Source organism: Vigna umbellata, chromosome 8 (genome assembly GCF_029865625.1).
Source record: "Vigna umbellata cultivar VRB3 chromosome 8, Vumbellata_1.0, whole genome shotgun sequence".
Taxonomy (NCBI): domain Eukaryota; kingdom Viridiplantae; phylum Streptophyta; class Magnoliopsida; order Fabales; family Fabaceae; genus Vigna; species Vigna umbellata.
Window position 1 is genome coordinate 36,843,551 of NC_142172.1, and position 26,452 is coordinate 36,870,002.

General features: G+C 29.0%; 3 protein-coding genes across 3 annotated transcripts; 2 read left to right on the forward strand and 1 right to left on the reverse strand.

Annotated features, from left to right (window-relative positions):
* Window positions 1-3,550: 3,550 nt before the first annotated feature.
* Window positions 3,551-7,324, forward strand: LOC124844363 (protein SIEVE ELEMENT OCCLUSION B-like). Its single transcript, XM_088096979.1, has 7 exons — window positions 3,551-3,902; window positions 4,003-4,095; window positions 4,224-4,669; window positions 4,811-4,905; window positions 5,033-5,163; window positions 5,931-6,389; window positions 6,554-7,324. The coding sequence occupies exons 1-7, from the start codon at window positions 3,696-3,698 to the stop codon at window positions 7,127-7,129; spliced, it is 2,007 nt and encodes a 668-aa protein (XP_087953105.1). The 5' UTR covers window positions 3,551-3,695; the 3' UTR covers window positions 7,130-7,324.
* Window positions 7,325-9,672: 2,348 nt separating this feature from the next.
* On the forward strand, window positions 9,673-11,208 carry LOC124844364 (phosphoenolpyruvate carboxylase kinase 2-like). The gene is made up of 2 exons (XM_088097502.1): window positions 9,673-10,497; window positions 10,608-11,208. Exons 1-2 carry the CDS (start codon window positions 9,723-9,725, stop codon window positions 10,643-10,645), a joined length of 813 nt encoding a protein of 270 aa, XP_087953628.1. The 5' UTR covers window positions 9,673-9,722; the 3' UTR covers window positions 10,646-11,208.
* A 12,047-nt stretch (window positions 11,209-23,255) lies between these two features.
* LOC124838622 (low affinity inorganic phosphate transporter 1-like) lies at window positions 23,256-25,815 on the reverse strand. The gene is made up of 2 exons (XM_088096680.1): window positions 25,745-25,815; window positions 23,256-25,098 (listed from the first exon to the last, which is right to left on the reverse strand). The coding sequence occupies exon 2, from the start codon at window positions 25,064-25,066 to the stop codon at window positions 23,453-23,455; it is 1,614 nt and encodes a 537-aa protein (XP_087952806.1). The 5' UTR covers window positions 25,067-25,098; window positions 25,745-25,815; the 3' UTR covers window positions 23,256-23,452.
* Window positions 25,816-26,452: the final 637 nt, after the last annotated feature.

Below are 26,452 nucleotides of genomic sequence, written 5' to 3' on the forward strand. Positions count from 1 at the left end.
AAAAATATTTAAATAAAAAAAAGTAAGAATAGATTATGTAAATAGTATATGAATGCTAAAAGTGTACGTTTTTTAAATGATTTCAACCTAAGAAGTTAAACGTAAGTGTATAATTATCTATTATTAAAATTTAAATGAATTCAGTCCTTTTGAATTAATATGTATAAATATAATCAATTAAACCACGATTTCTACTACTTTAAAAAAATAATATAATAAAATGATATTGACAGTGACAAGAAAAGATTATTTCTATTAGTGCGCTAATCTAATAATTTTGCGTGTACACTAATTATATGATGAGTAACCCACTTACTATTATACAAAAGAAATGTTCCTATCTAAACTTGATAAATTCTTTTATTAAGTTGAAATAATGTCATCCTAGATATTGTATGCAGCTCGAAGGTTTACTTTTAAATATTTAGTACAATGGTATATCTAAATTCAGATTTAAATTTATTATTAAGTTAAAGTACTCTATTGCTGTATGATTTCAGTAATTTAAGAAAAAAATGTAAATTTTGTTAAGTTATGCTTGATACAATTTTATTTTCTTGAGATATATTCTGTTAAAACAGAAATTAAAAAAAATTATATTATTTTCTATTTTCAAGCTTTTTAAAGTTAACATATATTAAATAAAAAAATTCAATTTTACTTAAATTTAAAGTAATCAACATAAATTTATTTTTATTGATAAATTTTTTTTTATTGATAAAAAAGACAAAAGTTTGTGACTTATACATATTAATCTTATAATTTGATAATGTTTTTATTTTATTTTCAGAAGTTATTTTAAGTATCATTGTGTTGCAAGACAATTACAAAACCATGATCCTTGAAATAGAAAAGTTAGTGAGATACTCGGCTTAAGAAGTTAGTAAGAGTTTACAATAATATTTTAGATTATGTTATTCAAAGAGAAAGTTAGGTGAATAAATTTGTATAAAATTAAAAAAATAGCTGAATTTATAACTTCCTTTCTCGGCAAAACGAAAATTCCTTTCTGTTTTATCACTTTTAAAGACTTTTTTATTAAAATAGAACTAGCTTAGCTGCTCTTTTTTAAGATGTGAATAAATTATAAGAGTTGAGCAAACCCAAACCTAGTAACTTGAAAATAACTTTTTCTATTGAGGCTCAGAGCTGCCTGCATGGGGTCACTGTCACCCACCCACATGCACGAGAAAATCCCAAAAATTTGAACAACTCATGAACTTTGAAAAACAGCGCAATAAAATAAAATGTCATTGCAAAGTTTAGGTGTTGTTCTATTTAACAACGACAATCCATAATTATAAATTATTATAAATTGAAAATAATGTGAATATTTTTATGCGAATGTAGCTTACGTCTCCTCCCTTTAGTATCGAATATATTAAATAAACTCTGTAATATTAAAACAAAACTAGTTTAACAAAAGTGGTTAAACAATGGTTACAAATACCTCAGTTTTTTATGTGTTGAAGCTACTTAAAAATGATTAGAAATGGAAAACTAATGTAAGGGAAGCAAAAATCTATACCTACCACCTTTATGCACATCATGTGCTGATAAAGTTTAGACGTTCATGTGTAAGAGCACAATGAAGTTGACACGTGCACATCCCCTTTTGATCGATTTTGCAACACAAAAAAAACAATTCTCTCACCCACAGATAGAAACAGTGATGAACCGAACACGATGATTCAACGAAACAAGACATCATAACCAAACATCCAAACTATGAAGACGTTGTGTTGAATGATCGATGTATACGACAGCTAAACATGGCCTAAAAATGATTAAAAAAATATTGAACGAAAGAAAAGGTGAAATGCTGCCACACCGCATACAGTTAGCTACCCAATAATACAATATTTCTACATATACATTCCTTTTCTTTTCTTTTCTTTTCTTTTCTTTCTTTCATCAACTTCTATGAAGCATGCACGATTGTTTACCTATTTTTAAACATGGGATAAAGCTTAACTAACAAAAATACAGAATATGCATGATCAACAGGTACACAACTAATTTTACAATAATAGGAGAGAGAAAAAAACAATATAAGGTGAATTAGAGCTAAATATTCCATGAAGACCCGTAGGCAGAGATTGAACCATCCCTCAACAAACATTCAGCACAACCATTCCGTTACCTTAACATATACTGATTCTGATAAGTGACATTAACATAAATTTACATTCCTTGCAACGAACATTTTAGTCTTTAACAAAATAGGGACACAAATGAAACACCTTTTAAGGAAAAACAACGAATGGTGGATATTAGTGAGTAAACCTTAAATCAGTTATCATGAGTAAAAGTGCAATGTTCAATGTTTAACAATATTTTTTTTTTAAATAATTGCTATACGAATAGTACCATATAGTTCTTAGACAAACATAAGTAAATGTTATTTAAAAACATTAACAAAAGAAATTATAAAGGCGATTTCTTTAAAAAAAATATTAGTATGGTGAATTGTAACACCTATAAAATCAAGTTAAAAATTTATTTTAATGATCTCAATATATTTAAGTAGTATTGTGTAAAATACCTGTATATATGTCACATTGCAAAACCTTAAACCTTATAATCGACAAATTTTAGATAAATAATTTATTTAAACAATAATATATTGTGTGTGCTCCATGCTAATAAAATGGCATGGGTCCATAATCTAGTTCGAAGGGGAAATAATTCAAGGTCATTGAATAGGTTATATTTCTGATATTTTTCTTACACAATTATTACGGAATACATCCATATAAAGGTACGTGTATTATCCACTAAATCTTCAAATTAGTCATTAAGATTGAATAAACTATCAATTTTTCTATAGAATAAAGTATCACTTTAATTATTAAAATTATAAGGTAACCCATAAAACTTTAAAAATATTATATAAATTTGTACAATTAAAAGTACTCACATTTAGTATTGACATATATTAGTCACTAACCTTATAGTCGCTAAATTTAATACGTTAAAATTGCGGTAGTCTTCAACATAAAATAACAAGGACTAACGTGACTAACAAATCTTAATTTTAAAAAAATATATGACATTTCTCTAATTCTATGGACCACTGTATTAGTGTCTCATTATTTCTTGAACTAAAATATTAAATATAAGCTTTATTTTATTTTTATTAATAGTGTATAAAACCTTTTTAAAATAAAAAATATTGTGTTAATATTTTATTTACGAAAAAAAAAGTTATTTAGTTTACTTTTTCTACTTTATTCTGTAAAGTTAATTCACATGAAAATAAACTTAAGTGAGTGATGCTTTACAAAAGAAAAAATGTGGAACACTTTTCATAGAAAAACACTCGAACTTCTAATTACTGTTAAATCATATTTTTAAAATATCAATATTTGTTTTAAAAATTGCAAATGGTTCACGTTGGCATTTGCATCATGCAAAAATTTGTTTCGTTACAGTGCTTGGTATAAAATTAAGAGTTATAGAGAATAATTTTGAAATCTTAGGAACTAAATACCCTATAAATTCACATCACGATGATGAAATTAGTAGTTAACTCCTCTCTAATCTAATTGACAAAGACTAGCCACCAAAATTGATCATGTCTTCACTTTATAAATAGAGAAGGAGTCTGGTTAATCATCACCACAACTTTCCTTCTTTTAATCTTCCCATCTCTCAGACTTTGTCATAATTCCTGAAAGAGAGCTGTGACCATAATGGCCACCAAGCATTCACTCAAGTCTCTCTTTCACCGAAGTTCAGAGAGTGATCACAACCCGTTAAACATGTCCGATGAGCAGATACTGGAGCAAATTTACTCAACCCATGTCCACAGTCACACCAAGTTCGATGTCGACTCTCTTTTCGTTCTTGTCGAGAACACCCTTAGGCGTTCAACTCTCATTGTTGACAACGTTGTTCAGGTTTACATACATATTTCTACTTCTGGTGCCCTATTTCCCTCCGTCTTTCTTTTTCTCGACTTCCTTCATAACTTTTATGTCATTGTGATGACTTTTACAGGGATCCAAATCAAGCCTGGAGCAGCTAGAAGACAAGATCCCCCAAGCCAACTTCAATTCACCACTCTGCACCCTCAAGCAAATTTCTTCCGAGGTCATTCATTAACTTAATTTTGTCACGTAAAGATTAATCAGGATTATGAACACGTGACATGGTTGGATCTGTCTGATAATTTTTGTGTCTAATATAGTCCAGCAAAGTAACATGTTGAATGATGACAGATGTCATGCAAGCCTGCCGGAGAGGAAATTGCTCACAAAACTACAATGACGATACTTGTGAAGCTTGCAAACTATGAGTGGGATGCAAAAGCGGTGCTCACACTGGCAGCTTTTGCAATGGAATATGGCGAGTTCTGGTTGCTAGCTCAGCATCAACCAACAGACCCTATTGCAAAATCTGTGGCTTTTCTCAGGAGAGTCCCGGAGCTCACAAGACCTGCAGCACTGCAAAAGCATCGCCAAGCCATTATAGAGCTCAACAATCTGGTGAAGACAACGCTGCTAGTGATTGAGCTAATCTTTGAGTTGGAGAAACTTACAACGTTCGACACAAAGGATGTGCCTGCTTTGTTGCCCGCAATAGAACAAATTCCTGTTGATGTCTACTGGGCCATCATCACCATCGTGGCTATTGAGACTCAGATTGATTACCTCACTACCGAAACGTAAGTAACTTCAGTCGTTATCTTTGTGCTTTACGTAAATATATATCAAAATTTCCTATGTGTTTGTTGTTTTATGAGTATAAGTTATTATTAAACACATTTTAAAACCTGATTGATATTCCATTAATTGCTTGATTTTAGAGGGAACAAGCAGGATCTCTCCCACTATGGTCAAAAGATCAACATCATACTCAGCAAACTTAGGAAGCAAATCATGCTTTGCAGACAACAGATTGGTCGGTAACTTAACTGGATATAACCTTTTATCTTTTATAGCAAGCAAAAACTTGACAAATTGAATTTTTGCATTTAAAACTAAAAGTGTTATCTTTTATATAACATTTTTTGTCTTTTCTATTTCAGAGGAGGCAGAGTATCATCACAGGCTCAGGAAATTTTTTCAGACGCCTACTGAAATAATGGAGGTGTTTAAGTTTCTGGTTTTTTCGAAGGATGCCCCACACCAACTGTTTGATGGTGCCACAAAGACCACGGTTTGTCACTCTTTGAAACAAATTTCTACAAAGTTTGGGCAATCATTTACCACTCAATAATAACTGCAAAAGTTATGATTTTTAAACATCGTACCGATTTAATTTTTTTAACTTTTAATCCACAATTGGCAGTTTCACTTTCATAATTGTGACTCGGATCTCTCTCTCTCTTCTCATCAATAGCTTATACTCCATTTGGCTTAAATATAAAATACACTTGTTTTTTTTTTCCATAGAATATATAGAAAATTTGTTGAATATTATATTTTTGTGTTATGTTACCTGATGTTGGGTAAGTTATAATTCAAGCGTTAGAATAAAACTTTGGTAAAGACAAATATATTTAAACTAATATTTTATTGAGTAAAAAGAATAAATGATTGCTTTTATAATAACTATTTTAAATATATAAACTATATTATAATTAAAATCTATAGTAAAGAATTTAAAGTACATAAAAAAGTTTCAACTTATAGTATTTTTTAAAATATTGAGATGTAGTTTTAGAGATTAACATGAAAGGTAATAGATTGAAATGATGGCCACAAAATCAAATGGTAATAATAATAGACAGAGGGGATTGCCTTTATCAGCCTATGGTCCTTATAGGAAAATTAAATCACTCCTGTACAAAATATATTACAAAAAAAAATCATCTGAGACACTAAATCAAAAATAAATTATTGGTGTGCAAAATCATTTTTGCACATGATGTCCGTTTTTATTGATTCATCGTTATTGATTTTGATTATTGTTTGTTTGGGCAGGTTGAAATAACTGAGCTGAAGAAGAAGAATGTGTACTTGTTGATCTCCACTCTAGAGATCACGGATGAAGAGATTTCAGTACTACGACCAGTGTATGAATATATTAAAGCAAATGATCAATATAAGATTGTGTGGATTCCCATCGTAGAGGAATGGACCGAAAAGTTACACAAGAGATTTGAGGTTTTGAAAAGCAAGATGCCGTGGTACGTGGTGCAGCACTTCGGAGTAATAGCAGGGTACAAGTACATTAAGGAGGAATGGCACTTCAAAAAGAAACCTATGGTTGTGGTGTTGAATCCTCAGGGAAAAGTGCAACATGCAAACGCTTTCCATCTCATTCATGTTTATGGAATGAAGGCCTTTCCCTTTACTATTGCCGATCAAGAGAGAATTGACAGAGAAATTCACTGGATTGGTTCGGTGGTAGGGGATACTCATCCTCACATAAGCACCTGGGTAAGCAAATTTCGCAAATGGATATGCAAATGCTCCTCTTGTTAGTTTTTTGAGCAATCAATCAGGTTTTTGAATATTTTTCCCTTTATTGATATCTCAAGCATTGGTATTGTTTAAGAGCTTAATTGGAAGGTGTTGTGGTGTGACTTCTTTCTAAGATGCAGATCAGAGAGCAAAAGTACATTCTCATATACGGAGGCAGCGACAAAGAATGGATCCAACAGTTCACAAAATACGCAACTAACTTTGCAAATGACGGCGCTCTAAAGGAGGCAAATATTCAAATAGAGTTGTTCTGTGTGGAAAAGGAAGATAAAAACTTTCTGAGGAGGTTTTGGAGTGGCATAGAGAGCTTGTTTGTGACGAAGGCTCACAACACAGTCGATGCAGTGACTCAAGAAGTGCAAAGGATGCTTTCTTACAAGAATGAAACTGGGTGGGCTGTCCTCTGCAAAGGGTCATCTGTGCTGATGAGTGGTCATGGAAGCACAGTGTTGAAGACAGTGTCTGAGTTTGACAAATGGAAAGAGGCTATGCTGAAAAAAGGGTTTGAGCCTTCCTTCAAAGAGCACCATGAAAGGATTGTGCGCACCACACATCGCTGCGTGCACCTTGAAATTCCTAATATTGCAGGAAAGATGCCAGAATCCATAAAATGTCCCGAGTGTGGCAGGACAATGGAGATTTTCATCAGCTATAAATGCTGCCACACTGATTCTACTTCAATTGCCATACACTAGAATTCAACGCCAACTGCTTCTTTTATGTTATGAATGAGACAGTGTAGTCTTCGGTTATGGGACTGAGTTTTTCTGCTCAAATAAATTTTTCTTTCAATAGAAGGACTTCTGTGTGACCTTACAAATAAGGTGTGTAATTCGGTACTGTTAATCTTCAATAGTTTTACAATGACAGGGTGATTCCTTTGCGTTGCACGATCTGTTGCCAGTGTACTTTTTATTGATTTTGATTCTTTTAATTTTCAAAATTGTTTAAAATGACTTTTGGTTCTGTTTAACAATGGATTGAGACGAATTCTGTCGTCTCAGGTGAAGTTATGCAATTAATCATTCTAAAGTGCCAGCTTAGATAAAAAAATTATTCACTAAAATTGTGGATTTACCCAATTTCCTAAGGATCAACTAAGGTTCGCAGTACTCCAGCATAAGGTTTCTAAAATATGGGAACAAAGAATCATACTTAAGTGGAAACACATTTACAATCTATAATGAAATTGTGAAATGAATCACACTTTTGAAATAAATTTACCAGGACAACTCATTAAAATAAAACAATATTACCTGAAAAAAAAATCATGTCTCGGGATTCTTACATTATTGGTACTGCAAAAATATAAATTAATATTTTAATAAGTAAACATGTATTAGATGCCCCCATTTTGGTAAAATCACAATTAATTTAAATTTTGAGTTAACTTTTCCAAGTACTTTTATTGTATTTCTCAAAATGAAGCTTATATAAAGTAATACAAAATTTAATCTAAGCCACAAAGCAACAAAAACAATTAGAAGGTTTTTTTTCACTTTGAATAAATTTATATCAATAAAAAATAAGAGAAATTCAATTTAATCATATATATTAAAAACACAGCCCAGTTCGTGACTTTTTTTTTTATTGGTCCTCAAGCACTCCTCATATCAGTAATTATTAACTCGACTCATAAACGAACAATAATAAGAGTAAAAAGGTTGTATTTCGATCCAAACAACACGTATTTTTCCTTTTTTTTTCTCCTACATATGAGTTTAAAATCTTTATTAGGTAGGAGTAATATGAATACTCCCAAGTCAATCATGAACCAACAAAATCATAAAGAGTCTTCTAATATTAAGTTATGAATGTTTAATGACATGTAACAACTAACTTCTAAATGATTTTTAAACTTCATACGAATTCAAAACAAAAATTTTTAGTATTTTTTTTCTTGAAATAAAGGTTCCAAAGAGTGGGTAAAGAAAATTTCAATAGAAATAATAACTATAGTTATCAAAACCAAAAATCACAAGTAAATAATCAATATACACTATTCATTAGAACATCATTCACTATTACTATTGTAACATCACTACTAACACGTATAGTAAATATTAAGATAATGACAACTCTTTCTTTATTCTATGAGTGATAGTGCATACAAATCTATGTTAGTCATGGTTTTTTATGTTTTCATTTATGTTTAATTATAGTTTTGATTAGTTCAAACAAATTTGAAAATGAGTTCTCAATATATGAAATGTCAAAATTGGACTAGAATTACTCATTTTGTGCTTTTAAGATTTAGTAAAACTATTAAAAAAAGACTTTTAAAAGTGTATTTTTAGATGTCATTTGACTCATTTGATGTCGAAATTTACCATTTCCGACATCAATTGATATCGAAGTTTATCATTTTCGACATCAATTGACATTTGAAAATGTCAATTTTTTACTATATCATTTTTTCCTTATTCAACATCAATTTTCAATGTTTTAATAGTATAATTTCATTAATTTAAGTAATTATTTAACAAATATTTACCTTTAAATCAAACCAAAAATTTGATTATATTTATAACAAGTTATATATATAAAATAAGAAACTTAGTTCATTATTATATATATATATATATATATATATATATATATATATATATATATATATTAAGTTGAAAATAAATATATTAAATTATTAAATATGTTACATAGATTTATTTTTAGTTTATCTATTATTATTATTATTATTTATATATATTTTAACTTAATTTATACTTCTTTTATTATAAATACATTATTATATATATTTATCATTAAAAAATAAAAATAAAAATTTAATTTATATTTTATTAAGTTAAATTTGATTAAAATTAAAATTAATTTATATTTTATTAATTTAAATTAAATTAAATTTTAATTTATATTTAATTTAATTTATGTTCTATTTATAATTTTATTTAGATTTTGTTTTAAAAATTTATAAAATATTTTCTTTTAAATATCTCTCATATTTACTAGTTTAAAGATATTCACATATATTTTTTAAACAAATATTTGTGATGTGTTTTTTAAAATATATTTTTAAACAAATATGAGTAAATTTACATATATTTTTAAATAAATATCTGTAACTTTTAAAATACTAATTTATATTCTGTAATCAGATATTTGTCATGACAACTAATATAGATAAATAATTTTTGTGAGAGCTCTAAACACTGTCCGTATTTTACAGAATCCATAATAAAATATCCCACTCAATCAATCAACTTATAAAAGCCCCCTCTCCTCATCAATTTTTTCTTTACTTCTCTCTAGCAAAGTAAAATAGCTAACAGTATGAGTGAACGACTACAGCAAGACTACCTCGTTTCGGAGGAGATCGGCCGGGGAAAATTCGGTACCGTTTACCGATGCTCGTCGGCGGACTCCGGCAAGTCCTACGCCGTTAAATCCATCGACAAGGTAGCCATAAGTGCCGGCGGAGACTCCCTGGACTCCCGATGCCTCTTTACCGAGGCCAAGATCGTTCAGCTGCTCTCCCCTCACCCTCACATCGTCACTCTTCACAGCCTCTACGAAGACGAAACGCACCTCCACATGGTTCTCGACCTCTGTTACGAACCCACATTTCATCACCAGGTATTGCCGGAACGCGAAGCTGCTTCAGTGATGTGGCAGCTCATGAAAGGCGTGGCCCACTGCCACCGTCTCGGCGTGACCCACCGAGACATAAAGCCCGACAACATTCTTTTCGACGAGGAGAATCGGCTGAAGCTAGCCGATTTCGGCTCGGCCGAGACTTTCATAGAGGGCGAGTCCATGAGCGGGGTGGTGGGGACACCGCATTACGTGGCGCCGGAGGTCCTCGCCGGAAGGGATTATAACGAGAAAGTTGACGTGTGGAGCTGTGGCGTGGTTTTGTATCAAATGTTGGCGGGGTTTTTGCCTTTTGGAGGTGATTCCCCTGTGGAGATTTTTGAGGCTGTTCTGCGCTCCAGTTTGAGATTCCCAACCCGGGTTTTCTCTTCTGTTTCACCTGCCGCCAAAGATCTCCTTCGTAGAATGTTGTGCAGAGAAGTTTCTAGAAGGTTCTCTGCTGAACAAGTTCTGAGTAAGATATGGCTTTCAAAGAATATGGTTTATTACAGAAATTACAGTTTAAAGGATTGCTAATTTAGGATTTAATTTTTAATTGTTGTTTTTGAAATTTTGCATGAACAGGACACGGGTGGTTTAGCATTATTGAACAGAGTAACTGATCTTTGGCTTTGTACATGTGTGGACTGTGTCTCATGACTTTTAGAAGAGCTGAGATAGATTTTTTGTATTCTCTCTTTGCTCCATTTTCCTGTTATGAAACAAGTTGCTGATAAATATGAAAAGGAGTTATTTTTATATTTATAAATGAGTTTAATTTTATAATTATTCATTGTTTTTTATTGAAAAGTTGTAATAGGTAGTAGATTGTTATGTAAAATATTATACAGGAAATCATGTATTATTTAGAATTTGTCAGCCAATTTTCGCAAAGCGAAAGTCAAAATTCGCACTGTCAGAAGAAGGAAATTCGCATAGTACTTGTGCGGTGAGCGAAAGAAACATTCTCTTCTGACAGAAGTTCCAGACAAAAGGAAGAAACGAAAACATCTCAGGAATTTCCAAAGACTACCTCAAGGCATCAAGACACTATTTTTGCAAGGGATTGCTCCAAATGTGTACGTTTAGATGACTATGAGTAGTTTTTCTTTCGTTGGAATTGGATGTGATGAACTTACTCTGATGTAATTTTTCTGTTCAATATATCGTTGTTCGTTCATATGCTCTTTCTTGAATTTAGTATCATTTTATGGAAATATAATGTTATTTGAATGTTTCTAATTACTGGAAAGTAACTTTGAACATATACATAGATAGAGCACTTAAGTGATTTAGGATCTAGGATTGATCATTCCTAACATCGGACTTAATGCAAATTATTAAATTGATTAAGGGATTACCATTTTAATATATTAATTTAGAACTAATTGCTAAGGGATTAGAACTAGTATACCTTGATGTGAATGTTTGAATGAAGTAATGAAATATTGAACAGAGTTTTATATTCATATGATTCATGAAACCCAATTCCAACGAAGTTTCTTTTAAATATAAATTCTTTGCACACCAACTGTTTGATAAAAATACCAAAAAAGAGTTTCTTGTGTGTTTTGTGCATTTTGATGTCTAATTGAGTTATAAAAGGAATAATTGTCATGTGTTGTACAAATTCTTGGGAGAACGATACTTTGAATTTACTCTATATTACTTAGAATGATTTAGTATACTTGCCAAAAAGTTATCAGTTGACTAATGTGGCTAAGTGAAAATACATTGATATGTAACTATATAACTTGTATATTTGCTTTCATCAATCAAAAGAGTGTATAATTCAATATTTCATATTGTTGAATATGTAAGGTTTAATGATTCTCATAACTTTTATTTATATTAGATTTTTTTAAATATGTCTTTTTTTTATTTTTTTTTCTTGATTGGGTTTTTAAAAGTGATTCATAGACATATTTCAATAACTAACACTGTAATCTTTGAAAAACAAAACAAACAATAAGATCAGAAATTCTAATTTCTTGAAAACATCATAAAAGAACAATGCGAAGAATCTCGTTAAAATCCTCTCGAATCTGATTCTCAATTTCGTTTTACTCTAATTTCGTGATTTTTAATCCATTAATGATTTCATCTTAAAGTGACGTTTCAATTTAATTTTAACTAATTAATCCAGTTTAACAACAAGGATCAATTACACCAATTTTATACTTTCAGGAACCTAATTAAAAAAAATACTCACTTTAGAAAACAAACTATCAATTAAACCAATATGTAAATATAACTCCCATAGTTGGAATTCTGTTGGCAGTTGTTTGTTTTCTTCTTTGTAAAGCTTGATGATATTTTGATATCTAACAAAATTATACAACTGGTTAATATTTATTATTATTTTTAATTATAAAAGTTTACTTCTTTTAATAATCTTTTTAAAAACAAGAAAATGATTGTTTAAATCTCAAAAGGCTTGTGGTCAATTGTTTGTGTAAATGTCATTTTGGTTTTCCAAGTAGAGTATAGTAATTAATTTTTTACATTATCCATGACTGCAATTAATTCTAACGAAATCTATTGTAAATTTTTGAGTATGATTGGTGTAAGACTTATGAAAAATATTTATCTTAATAGTAACAATTTTATTATTAGTAGTAATAAATTTTTCTTTATGAATGGAAAATATAATTAATAAGTTTATGTAAAAATAAAATGTGGAAAGCTAAATAAGAAATTTTGGTAGCTTAAATTGGTAAAAAATTTTGGTGATTTCAAGAATATGAGTTCAAACACTTTTTTCTACCTTTTTTTAAAAAATTATGGAGGGATCAGATGTGTCAAGTGGTGATTAAAATATTAATATAATAAAATAATATTAAAAATTTGTTAAATAGTAAAAATTTTGGACTATAAATAACCATGAGAGGAGAGATTATTCTGTACAAAGAGAGAAAGAATCAAGTGAGAAATCTTGAGAAATAGAGAAGAAAGAGTTAGGAAGAAATTTTTAGTTGCAAGAAGAGTAGAGGTTCTGGAGGGTCGGGGAAACAAATTCTGAGCAAGAGATTAAGTTTGGAATAGAGGTAGGGGAACTAACCTTTCTAAGCTTTTATATTATGATTTAGTATTGTTTTATTACTATTCATGTCTTGAAATTCTGTGTAAATATTGTTAATGAAAAACATAGGTGTTTGTTGTATTGAATTTCTGTGTTAATATTATATGTTGTTGTTTTGAATTTGTAAATAAGAAATTTGTTAAAAACTAGTTGAGAAACAATTTGGCTAAAGAAAGACTTGGTACTTAAGTTGTGCATGATGACACACCTCTCTTTCCTGAAAGTTTACTCGATAGGTTTTTAACTTAAATCCTATTAAACAAATTAAGTACTGTTAAACTATTATGCAATATACTCAATTGATATAAAATATGTGATGGATTCATCTTTCTGGAAGGATAAGAAGATGTCTAACTGGCTATGCTAGATTCAACTCCTTAGTTCCCCAGAACGTTTATATTAAGGTTATAATTGTGATGGTAGGATAGAGGAATCTTAAAAATCGGAGTTGGTACATCCCTGATCATAGAGCAACCCTGGTCAAATCTAGTGAGTTGTGACTAGTCATATGTACTAACATTTATGGTGAGTTTGATTCGTCAAACATTTGATTCCTCTCCGGTGACCATTTATGGTGATATTTTAATATTGTTAATTTACTTTGTGATATATTCATTTTGTATGATTTCTGTGATGATTGTATTTTATTATATTGGATTTGAATTTATGCATCTGAACATGATATGAGTATTATGGGGAGATTTTGTAATGGTATAATATGAGTTGAGGAATATGAGTATGGTATGAGTCTCGTGGAGAGATTCTCTGATGATATAATATTTGTGTATATGTTGATGTTGAGGGTACTGTTGTTGGAGGTTATCTTGATACTCTGATAATAAGTAGAGAAGAATGAATTATGTGTATATTTGTGTATATATATATTAACTATGAATTATCAAGTGTGTGATTATCATGGGATGTTACTTAAAACGAATGTTACAATATATCAATTGTATGAAATTATGGGATGTTACGATTGGTTCACATAATCTTGTCAGTTAAAGATTACATCTTTAAAAAAAACATTATAGCTTATAATAATACATAAGTTACAATAAATTTAGAAATTTTAATTGAGTTTTTAATATTTATCAAATACAGAATAAATTTATATTTAATTTTATTTTAATTAAAGAATATATATGACTCTTAAGTGTTTTGGTAGATTGTTATCTTATGATATTTAGTTTATTTATAATTTTATAACTTTTTATTTTATAATTTTATAATATTATAATCTTATTACATCTAATCTTATAATTTTGTAATATTTTAATAATATCTTATTGCAGTTTAATAATTTAATAATCTTATAATATTATCATTTTATAATTTTACAATATTGTTATTCTATAATTTGTAATTGATGTAGTTTTTAATTTTATGATTTTATAATATTACGATCTTATAAATTTATAGTATTATAATCTTATAATTTTATAATATAATAATTTTATGGTGTTATAATTTTATAATCTTTTAGTTTTATATATTTATAGCCATATAATTTTATATTTTGAATTTTTTAAAAGTGAATTTGTTGAAAAGTATTTATTTTTGAATTTATCGATAAAAATTCATTGATCAATCTCATTGATAAACCTACATATTTTATTATTAATTAATATTTTCGTCAATAAATTATATAAATTTTTTATTAAATATGATGAAATATATTTATACATTACTTATATATATGAAAAAAAAGAAAGAGGAAAACGAAAAAAGAAGCGTCAAATGCAACATTTTAACATCATCTACGTGTATGTGATTGGTTCACGTTGGTGTTTATGATTATTATTGATTGTGGAGTAATTTTGGACCAACCACAGAATGATACGTAAATGATGTTAAATTGTTGTCAAAAAAATGTTATCAAAGTATTATTATCCTAAAATAAAAGTAGAGTAGAGAAAGAGAAAAAACAAAGAACAAAAGAAAAGACGAAAACCAATAGTAATGATACGTGAGTAATTTGTTTTATCAACATTTGTTATTTTGATTTATTAAAAAATTATAATTAGTCCTGTTCAAATTTATGAACGAATATATTACTATTTTTTTTTGTCAATAGGAGATTGTTAACAATATTAATTTATCAAGAAATTTTAGATACTAATGTATTTGTATTATTGAAAATATTAATTTTTCTTATAATATTATATTATAATTATATTAAAAAACATAATATATTGTGAATTTATTTTTGATTTAGTTGGATTTTCAATCTCAAACCACTGTTCCAAACACATTGTATGGTTCTGTGAGGAACAAATTAAAATTGCATGTAGCCTAACTGGTGAATTTGTGTTTCATTATTTTAATTTATTTCAATTAATTTTTTTAATAACTCAAAAACGTTATTTAGTTTATATAAAAATAGTTTAGTCTTATCTTCCTTTAATTATTAAAAGATATATATATATATATATATATATATATATATATATATATATATATATATATATAAATACACGTGTGTGTGAGAAAGAATAACAGTGATAGTTTTATAAGATATAATGGGATAATAACAGAAAAAGAAAGAAAACAAATTAAAAGTGCAATAAATATACATAAAACAAAAAATATATGCATGTCGATATATGTGGGGTGATATCACTATTTTTATTAAGAATAATTAAATGTTATATATATTATATTTAATCACATTTTGTAAATAATTAAATGTTTATATGTGGTTTTGAGAAGTTGGAAAATGCACATAGATATATAAATAAAAGAATTTTAGAAATTAAACATGTAAAATATATTAAATTTTAAAAAGTATTTTAAATTATACATTAATTTATTCGTTAAAATAATTTTTTTTATTTTTGTTAAAATGATTAAATTAGGTCTTTTATGTTAAATTTTATAAATGACAATAACATCATATTTTTATTGTTAGTTTATAGTATTTTAATTATTTTGTTTTTTTTTAATTTATCTCGTATTATATTACAATACCAATATCACGTATTAGTGTCAACATTATTTGTTAGTGTTAATACCACTTACCTATATTAGTGTCAAGTTTCATTGTCTTTTATTTTAGTCTCTAAATTGAGCAATTTGTTCATTTTTAAAAGATAGTTTAATTCAGTTTACTTATTAATGAAAATAAAAAAATTACATAAATGTAGTCAAAATTGATTTAGGTAAATAAATTAAGTTAAAAGATGTAAAATTATTAATAATTTGTTTTAAATTGTATGTGAAAATTAACTTTTTTTTATTAGTTAGTAGTAAACTATTGTCAGATCAAACAAGATGGACATAAATAAAGGTCACAATATGGAACAGATTGACTTGTATACCTATAGTGAAAAAACATGGGACGTATTAGGATTTTGAGCTCGCTAACTTGCATAAGCTTAGCAAGCATAACTCACAACACCATGAGCTAGCATGTGCGGGCTAGCTAGCAAATAATTAAAACTATAATTTGTTTCTCATAAAACGTGTCTCATTCAGTCATTTTTAGTTTTGTGTTTTTCGTTTCTTTTTCGCGTTCTTCTTTTTCTCTTACAAAACACAATACAAAGTTTCTCATTTATCATTTTTTCTCGTCTCGTAGTAACACACTCACATAGAGGTATCAACAACTTCATGTATGACTATTAAGTTTATTAATAATGTAATAAAATAAAGTTTCAGTCACTTCATTTTGCTAAGATTATTAAACAAAGTATGAAATTTGTGAAACTATTCAATCCCTATATTGAGGTGAAAAGAAGAAAATTTGTAAAATATGAAATTTGCCGTTAGTTAAAAAAATAAAATTAAATTCAAGTAAATGATGTGAGCCAGCTCACATACCTTTGAGCTAATTCCAATATGGGATGGACAGCTTGGCTTGCATATTGTTGGCCAAGTGTGAGACGGGTCTACATGGGTCGGATTGACCCACATTGCCACCCCTACACATCAAACATATTGATCAAAATTTAGAAAGAAAACTTTAAATTAAGTTTTTCTTAATTTAAATTAAAAACATAAAATTAATTTCATATTTAGGTGAAGTGATTTGATGTATAAATTCTAAGAAAAAATATTTTAATATACATGTATAAGTTGTAAGTAGACTTAATTTATAATTTAATTTCATTTTGAGAAGGATCAACACTGTTTAATTTAAAAAAAAATAATCTCAATTAAATAAAAAAATAACTATATTCGTAACATGACATATACTTAACACTTAAAATAAATTAAAAAAACAGAAAAAAATACCACAAACTAACTTATGACACGTATAAAATCAACGTTAATGCTGTCTATACAAATCTAACGTGAATAACATAATTGGAATCTTTAAAAAAAATCAGAATCTAAGTAGAAAAAATGAAATCCAATTAAATATTTGCAACAAAAGTTGGAAAAAAATATATTTTAACCTTAATTCATGTATAAAAGAAAATTGGGCACAAGCCCTTTTCAACTAGAGTTATAAAAATGGGTCATAACCCGCGGGCCAACAAGGTCCATCATGGGTTCGAACCGGATTGAATTTGAAAAAAGGGTGTAGCTCCCTCCACCACCACACCTTTCTCCCTTCACCTCTCCAATTTTTTTTAATTTCAATTATATCCTTAAATTAAAATTTTTTACTTACATTATTTCAAACCTAGTTCTCCTTACATTATTAAAATACATTAAAAATATATTCAAAAATAATAAATCAAAACATTTAAATTAAATTATTAAAATATTTTCAAAATAAAAAATAAACTAATAAAACAAATCCTAAAATTAAAAACGTAACCTTTAAACGGGTGACGTCCTTCAACGGATGTCAACATCCGTTTAAAGAAAAAACAGATGTCAACATCCGTTTAAGGAAAAAACGGATGTCGACATCCGTTTTACCTTAAACGGATGTTGACATCCGTTTTACCTTAAACAGATGTTGACATCCGTTGAAGGATTTTGACATCCGTTGAAGAATTTTGACATCCGTTGAAGGATGTCACCTCCGTTTAAAGGTTAGGTTTTTTATTTTAGGGTTTTATTCGAAGGTTTATTCGAATACGCACCTTGAGGAAGCAACACACGCACTGCACCACTCCACACACTGCACCACGAGAGCGACACTGCACCACGAGAGGGAGATTGCTTGATAATTCTTTCCACCACCACCAACCTTTACAACTTGTAGTATCTCACAGCGACAAAAGAAAGAGAGGAAGAAATATAATGTTAAAATAAAATAAAAGTATTTTACTCAGGGAACTAGAATAGGTTATTAGTGGAATAGGTTGTGAATGAGTAAAATTAAAAAATAATCCTAAAAATAAAAATTTACTTAGGGGCAAAATAGTAAAGGGGAGGTGGAGGGAGAAAGGTGTGGTGGTAGAGGGAGCAACACCCTTGAAAAAATTGTATTTTTTTATGTGGATCATATTTCAACCCGATTCATGCGAGTTGAATCCATGGTAGGTTGGATTGGCCCACAAACCCATCTACCTAATTTTATTTTATTAAAATTTAATTTTAATTTTATAAAAAATATTTATTATTATTTTTTGCTTGAAAATATTATTTAAATTTCTTATTTTCATAATTAATTAAACACCGGGAGTGAAATCTGGGAGTGAAATTTGTTTAGATTTAAATCATAGAAAGCTTGTAAAATTTTTTATTTAAAAAAATTGTAATTAAAAGTGTCAGTGAACTAACTCGTTTACCCACCAATCCATGATGAGTCGGGTCGAGTTCGAATTTTTTAAACTCACTAATAAATAAATCGGATTGAGTTGACTCGCTAAGTAACCAACCCGTCATGGATCAAACCGGATGGTCCGTTTTGATAACTCTACATTCAACCTTCATCAACCGTATATGTTATTTATATGCCCAAGAAGCATGATGCATGCATAACTATAATTTTCGTGCTAAATTAAACCCTCTTGTTTCATAACTACAGGAGGCACTAATGTTTAGCTTGTTTTACAATTAATCCATTACATAATAAAAAGGTGGAAATATAAGTGTTTGTATTTCTCCATTTATAATAAAAACTACATATTGATTTTGAGGATAAATATTTTTCACAATGTACGCATAGTTAGAAAAAACAGTAAAGTAAGCTTAATCACAATATAATATAATTAACTATATTATAAATGTATAAATATACTAGTACCACCACTAATAATAATAAAAATATAAAAGTTAAATAATAAAAATATTAAAACCTTTAAATTATGTATTGAAATAAAAATACTAAAGATAAGATCAAGTTATAATATATAAATTGATACAACATATAAATCAATACAAATTTCACTATACAAATCAGTTTTGTGATAATGAATTAGGTTTAAAACTAATTTCTAATATTATTAAATAATAAATATTAATAATAATGATAAAATAATAATATTAATATCAATATTAATAAAAAAGTTATAATTTAAAACTTAATTAAATTAAATATATAAAATTTAAGCATTTCATAATATATCACTTTAAAACTTATTTTGAAAATTATTGACATAATCATTTCTATAAAAAATATTATTTTTATTTTTATTTTTTAATTTAAACAAATATAAATATATTTTTTAATTTCTGTCACTTCTTTTTTATTCCCAATCACACAAGCAAACAAACATGGCCGGTTACTTTTTGTTGGTGAGTATCGGAAAGGGACACTCACATCCGTACATATCCATATTACAAATTTATAATCTTTTTAATTATTTATATATCATTTTCAACATATTTGAATTGTCGTATCGTACTGCAACAAATCTGTTGCAAGTACGAAATACGTCCTTCTGCAGAGAGTAGAACATTATTGCGTTGAATTAAATATCTTGTTAATTTATAACGTGATCAAGAATTTTACAGATGAAGAGTATTTATTATTAGTACTTTTATGATTAACAAATGGAGGCAACATAACTGACATTAATAATTTTAGCCTCAGAATATATAAATTAATTATATATTGTATTACTGAATTTTTAAATTTCACAAACTTTATTACTAAATTTTTAACCAATGAAACTTTCAATTTAAATTTAAAATTATATAAATTTTATATTTTTATTAATTTACTAATGGTGGTGTATTGAGTGAAATATAAGGTGACTTCCAATAAATATGTTTTCTTGTTATTAAAGTTATTTTGTATATAATTAAGTCTGCTTCTAACCCTTCCCGTTTGAACCGAATGGTTAGTATAATATTTTGATGTTCAAGTCAAATTTTTATTGATGGATTTAATGAACAATTAAGTATCAAAACTGAATTCGATTTGTTTACCACTTCTCCTACCTCCTTGTTTATATGTATTTTATAAAATTAATATTGGCCCAATAACAATATATCTATATCAAAATGAACATACCCTTAAATTATCAACAAACCACTTCTATTAACTGCTAATCTGTAATTATTGTGTTAATTAATCCGTTAATGAATTATTAAATGCTTAACTGTCCAATTTACTAACCTAATAACATCACTGGTGGCACTAGCCCAATAACAGTTCAACACACAAACTCATTTCACGTGACTGACTTTTGACATAGGAAATAGACCAAACAATAATGAATGTAACTCGTTCGGTCACGAATGTAATTCTTTCTACCGTTTGAATCACATCTTCTATATCATACATAAAGCATAATAAAAATTAAATTAAAAATACTTAATTTCATATTTTATTACTAAACTTTCATCTCCACATTTGAATTTGAGAATAATATTTTATGTTAATTTTTCGTTTGGATATTAATTTAAGAAAGTGACAATCATATGATAAGAAATTTAAGTGGAAACATTTAATTATTTTTTTTATGAAATAAGAAAGATGTTGTCTGCTATAAAAAAAATTGAAGAAAAAGTAAGGATTAAATGTAATAACACAGTTTTGTGTTTTAGTTAAAGTGTAGGGTGAGTGACTCACGTCATTTTGTCCTCTAATATGAATTTGAGGTAACATAACAATATAATTTCTTTGGACAAGGTTCACAAAAGTTGAGTAAAGTAAAAAGAAAGTGAAGAAGAAGAATCATAACAGTATGCTTTGGATATTTTCCATCTTTCTTTTGTTACTTTCCTTAATTTGAAAGGGATGTATGACTCATAACAGTGGTATTTTTGTTTTCTTTAGATAGAAGATACCTTGTCGTAGATTATCTTGTGATCATGTATAGTTAGAAAATAAAAATGTTGGCATAATAGATGGATGCGATGAATGGAAAGAGTTTAGAGATTAACCTGGTAATAAAAAAAAAAAGACAGAATGGAGATGGTAAAGAAGAGTCCAGAAATTAGGTTTGGCAAATGCAATATGCTGACTAATGAAGGCCAAGTGACAACATTATAGCAGTTGGCTATTCGTGGATTGAAAGGTCGGTTAGGGATTAATAAGTGTTTTTCATTGTCATCAAATTAACTTTTTGTGTCATAATAAATTTAATTTAAAACACTGTTCTATGCTTTTCCAGTAGATATATATACATTTATGTATTTAACTAGACATTGTTAAAATAATTTTCTATAATATTGTAGTGTAATTAATGTAATGTAGTTAGCACATATACAATTAATTAATTCTGAAATATTATTAGACAGACTATAAGAGAAAGAAATACAGATAATTAGGTAGTGGAGATGGGATGGGAAAATGGAAGGTGAGTGAGTGTGCACTAGTGACATGGTCTGCTGTGGTCCACTAACATCTGGAATAATAACAGTTTACACGTGTCTTCCATGCATAGGATAGAAGGAGGAAAATCTCCTCAACCTCACAAATCACAATCAATAATATATGTACACAACTAAACAATTAAGCTTAATTATATAAAACTGTTCATCCCAGCAATTAAAAACAAAAAAAAAATTAATATAACTGAGTTATTTCTTATAAATTAACTCAGATTTATTTCTTGATAATGTATAGTCCCGTACCTTTTACTTCTTAAATTAATAAATTTTTATGTACATTAAATTTTATACCTTTCAAGCTTTTTGATGTCCCAATCTATTAAGTTATGTAGATAAATGAATGAAATTAACTATTTTATTAAAATAGCAAATTTAGGTATATATTGATGCCATAAATAAAGGGAAATCTTGTTAGAGTATTTTATTGAATCCTACAAGTCACAGATTTAAAACACATATAAAGTTTATAAAATTTAACAAATGTATTATTTTAGTAATTTTAGATATCATATAAGTAAAAAATCCGCCATGCAATTATATTAAAAATAGATTTATTATGTACATTATGCACTCAATTAAAAGATAAATTGTCGTGTGTATATATATATTAAAGTCGGTTTAAAGAAAATTTCAGACATTAGAGTATGCCCTGCGAATATTTGACTACAAATTTAAGAAGTACAAATATATTTAAACTTTTTTTATTGAGACGATTTGATGGAATAACTTATGTGCAGTGTGTACGTATAAATGAACATGAGTATGAGTGGGATAGTTTGACTTCAACCATGGTGTCTTCCACGGTATTTTGTCTTCAAACTCTAAATAGAAATCTTAGACGAATAAAAATCAAGCAATGGGGCCATTTCCTTTATTCAATATAATGCAAATGAGACATAGTATGCATCAGCGGATATGCACTGCGGCCAAAAAAGATTCAGAAAAGGGTATTCACACCTACTCTTCTTTTTTCTGATACACATGAATCCACTTTTAATGATGATGTATTAAATTAACATATTTAATTAAACTATAAAGTTAATTATTCAATATAAAACTAACAAAAACAGGTATAAGATTGTTATATAAAGAAGCGAGTTAGTTAAATTATTTCCACTTGAATCGTGAATAGATGAAAAATGAATGAATATTTTTTTTCTTTCTTTAATAATTATTCACAGCTTAAAGAGAGCCAAGAGAAAAATTATGAAAGATAACAGCATGAATTTGATTATATATAAGAAATATTCGCAGCGCTTAAACACGAAAGAACACGTATCCGACTATTTCAAACCATAATATAAGGAAGGTCAAGATTGAAGCATGGTATAAAGATGTAGTCAAACACTAGAAACTGTTGTTCATAGTAACCACACCAGATAGTGTGAACATATTTTGATACAGTTAAATGAAAAAGGAAAACACAAAGCGGTTGAGAGGATAAATAAACATTTTAAAACTGTATGTATGTATATATACGAAACTGATTGTATTTCAAAAGAAAGCAGAACAAAGAAACATAATACACGTAATTCCAAGGACTTTCTAAGCTGAAAGAAACAGAAATCAAGTCTAATGACTAAATGGTATTGACCAGTAAGTGCACACTATATACTAGCTAGGAGCCTACGAATAGACATATGAAAAGAAACTAAAAATGAAGTTAGACAGATGTTCTAACTTCAAGACCGGCTTCCATTGCTGATTCTCTTGTAGGAGTATTGTTTTGTTCAGCTTCACCAGACATCTCCTCCAGCGATTTTCCTTTAGATTCAGGAATCAGAAACGTAAAGATAAGCCCCAAGAAGTTAATGCCAGACAAAATAAGAAGTGTATTTCTTAGTCCAATGCCGTTTTGAGCATAGAGGAAGCCAAAAGCCCCTACCATTGCCCCAGCTTTCCCAGCTGCAGCCGATATGCCATGACATGTTGACCTTAGTCTTGCAGGGAAAATCTCTGCTGGCACCACGAATGTTGTGGCATTTGGACCAAAATTGGCAAAGAAGAAGGTCAATGAATATAGGACAACAAACCCAATTTGGTTGCCGCTCACGGTCCAGTGGTGGTATGGAATGGCTAAGGCAAGCATGAAGACAGTCATAAAGAAAAACCCCATCAACTGAATTGTAAACCTGCCCATCTTATCAATGAGTGCCACTGTGAACCAGTAACCAGGGACAGTACTGCAAAGGGCTATGAGGGTCTGTGCTCTAGCAATTTTGGAAACCTCTTGAATGGCATTCATGGTTTTTGCTGCAGGAATCCAACCAATAGCACTGAAAACGTCTTTCTGAAAAAGATTCTGACTGTAATAGGCAATGTCCAACAGGAACCAAGTACTGGCTGTTCCAACAAGGTGAAGTCCATGGCGTAGAAGGAACTCTTTAGTGAACAGGCCAAACTCATTCCCCTTTCCTCTTCTTCCGTTCAATTCCTCAACTTTCTCTTGTTCACTTTCTATCTCAACTTTCTCTGGTTCAGCTTCTATCTCAACTTGCAACACCTTTGACATATCTGCAGCAGCTTGCCTCGTATTCTTGGCAACCAAGGCAGTGTATCTCGCAGTCTCGGGCATTTTCATGCGCCAATAGTATGTGATCACAGCAGGGATTGCACCAAACATCAAGATTATCCTCCAAACGTAATCAGCTTGTGGCACTGTGGACAGAAGTGGGTTGACCTGGAATGTTGGAGCAGGGTAGAGAGCACCGAAAGCAGCTGACACTACTATTGCAACCAGGCCACCAGCCAAAATTCCAAAACCTTGCATGGCAAAAACAGCAGCTATGAACGCTCCACGAGTCTTCTTGTTGGCATACTCAGCCATGATGGTGGCGGAAAGAGGGTAGTCTCCACCAATGCCAAATCCAAGCCAGAAGCGGAAGAAGCAAAGGGTAGCCATGACAGCTTTTGGGTCTTTGCCAAAGGAAAGACCAGAAGCAATTGAACTTACGACCATGAGCATAAGGGTCATCCCGTAGACACGCTTCCTTCCCATTTTGTCACCAAGCCACCCAAAGAAAAGTTGGCCTGCAAGGGATCCACAGAATGCGACACCATTGATGGCAGCTGAAACATTTGCTGGCAGAGAACCCGGCTTATCATGGCCTTCAGTATAGTATATGCGGCCAAGTAATTTGGTGACAAGGGATATGCAGAACAGGTCATAAGAATCAGTGAAGAAACCCATTCCAGCAATCACAATTGCTGTGAAATGATACCATTGTGTCTTAGCAACATCCAGTGCATTAAGCACATGCAGAGATTGCCCACCCATGCTTTTCTTCCTTCAATCTTTCAGGACCTTATCTTCAGAAAAACACAAAATAGCTAACATCAGAAAATAATATATATAAATAAACATCAAGAGTGATACCTATAATGATGGAGAGAGAGTTTTAGTGGTTACCAACGGCCCGAAAATAGATAAGATTTAAAATTTTAAATGGCAAAATTATGTATCTCATTTTTTAATACTAACATCCACTTTTTATGAAAAACCTCTCAAACACTAATCACATGACACTTTTCTTTTAAAATATAAAATAAAATTATCAAAGATATTAGGTGAGTATCAAGAGAATGATGCAGGCAAAAGATGAATCTAATAACAAAATAGACAAGAGAAGAAGAAAAAATACCACTAACAACTAAAACAGTAATTTAAAAAACAAGGAGATAATTAACCTAAAGAGAGCAGAACATTATCCTGCATTCTAACGTGTGCATTGAAACCCTCAAGTGAATAAGATCACGTAGATATGTAGATGTTTACAGTGAAAAACCCAGAAAGCAACAGAGAAGGACTGATAGATTAAATGCAGAAGAATTTATTTATTCCTTAAAAGATCAAACTATATTAAAATCATAACTATATAAACTATAAACATTCTCGTATTACATACACCAGCAGAAAGCAGATCACAGAGACTTAACGTGAGAAGATATTACACACCTCAGTAGCACACCGCAAATCACCAACGTAAGGTAGTAAGCTTTGATCAAAGGAATTTGAGGTAAAAGGAGGGATGGCTCCCTATTTAAAAGAAACCATTCTATCTTATCTTGCTAAAAGATATAACTAACAAAAATATTATTTATCTATTTCCTTTTAATCTTTTTATTTATTTTTTTTAGAGATTAAAGATAATGATAATTACAAAGGATAAGCAGTAGATATATAATATTAGGAAGTAATATGATTATATTAAATTTCATCCTTAAAAATATCTTTAGATCTCTATTTTTTAAATATAAAATTAACAGAAATTTCAAATTTTGAATTCTGTTGATATTTTTAACTTTTTTCAGTTTTTATTTTTATTATTGGTAATTATATTTTATGACATTTTTCTTTTTTATTCATTGTTCTGACTCTAAAAAAAAGAAAGTAAATTCAAATTCAAAATTTGAAAATTCTAAAGAAATATAACTCCTGACACAGTTAATCAACTACTTTACCGTTTTGTTTCAAGATTAATTTTCTTTTTCTATCCGTAGATGAAAATGAAAAATTACGTTTATGGACCAGTTTTTAAATAAGATCTTTTTAAATAAAATAAGCTTTTTACAAATTAAAATTAATTTTATGAGTAAGATAAAATTAATTTTTATATAAATTAAAAATAAAAAATTTAGATAAATCAAATAAAATAATTTCTAT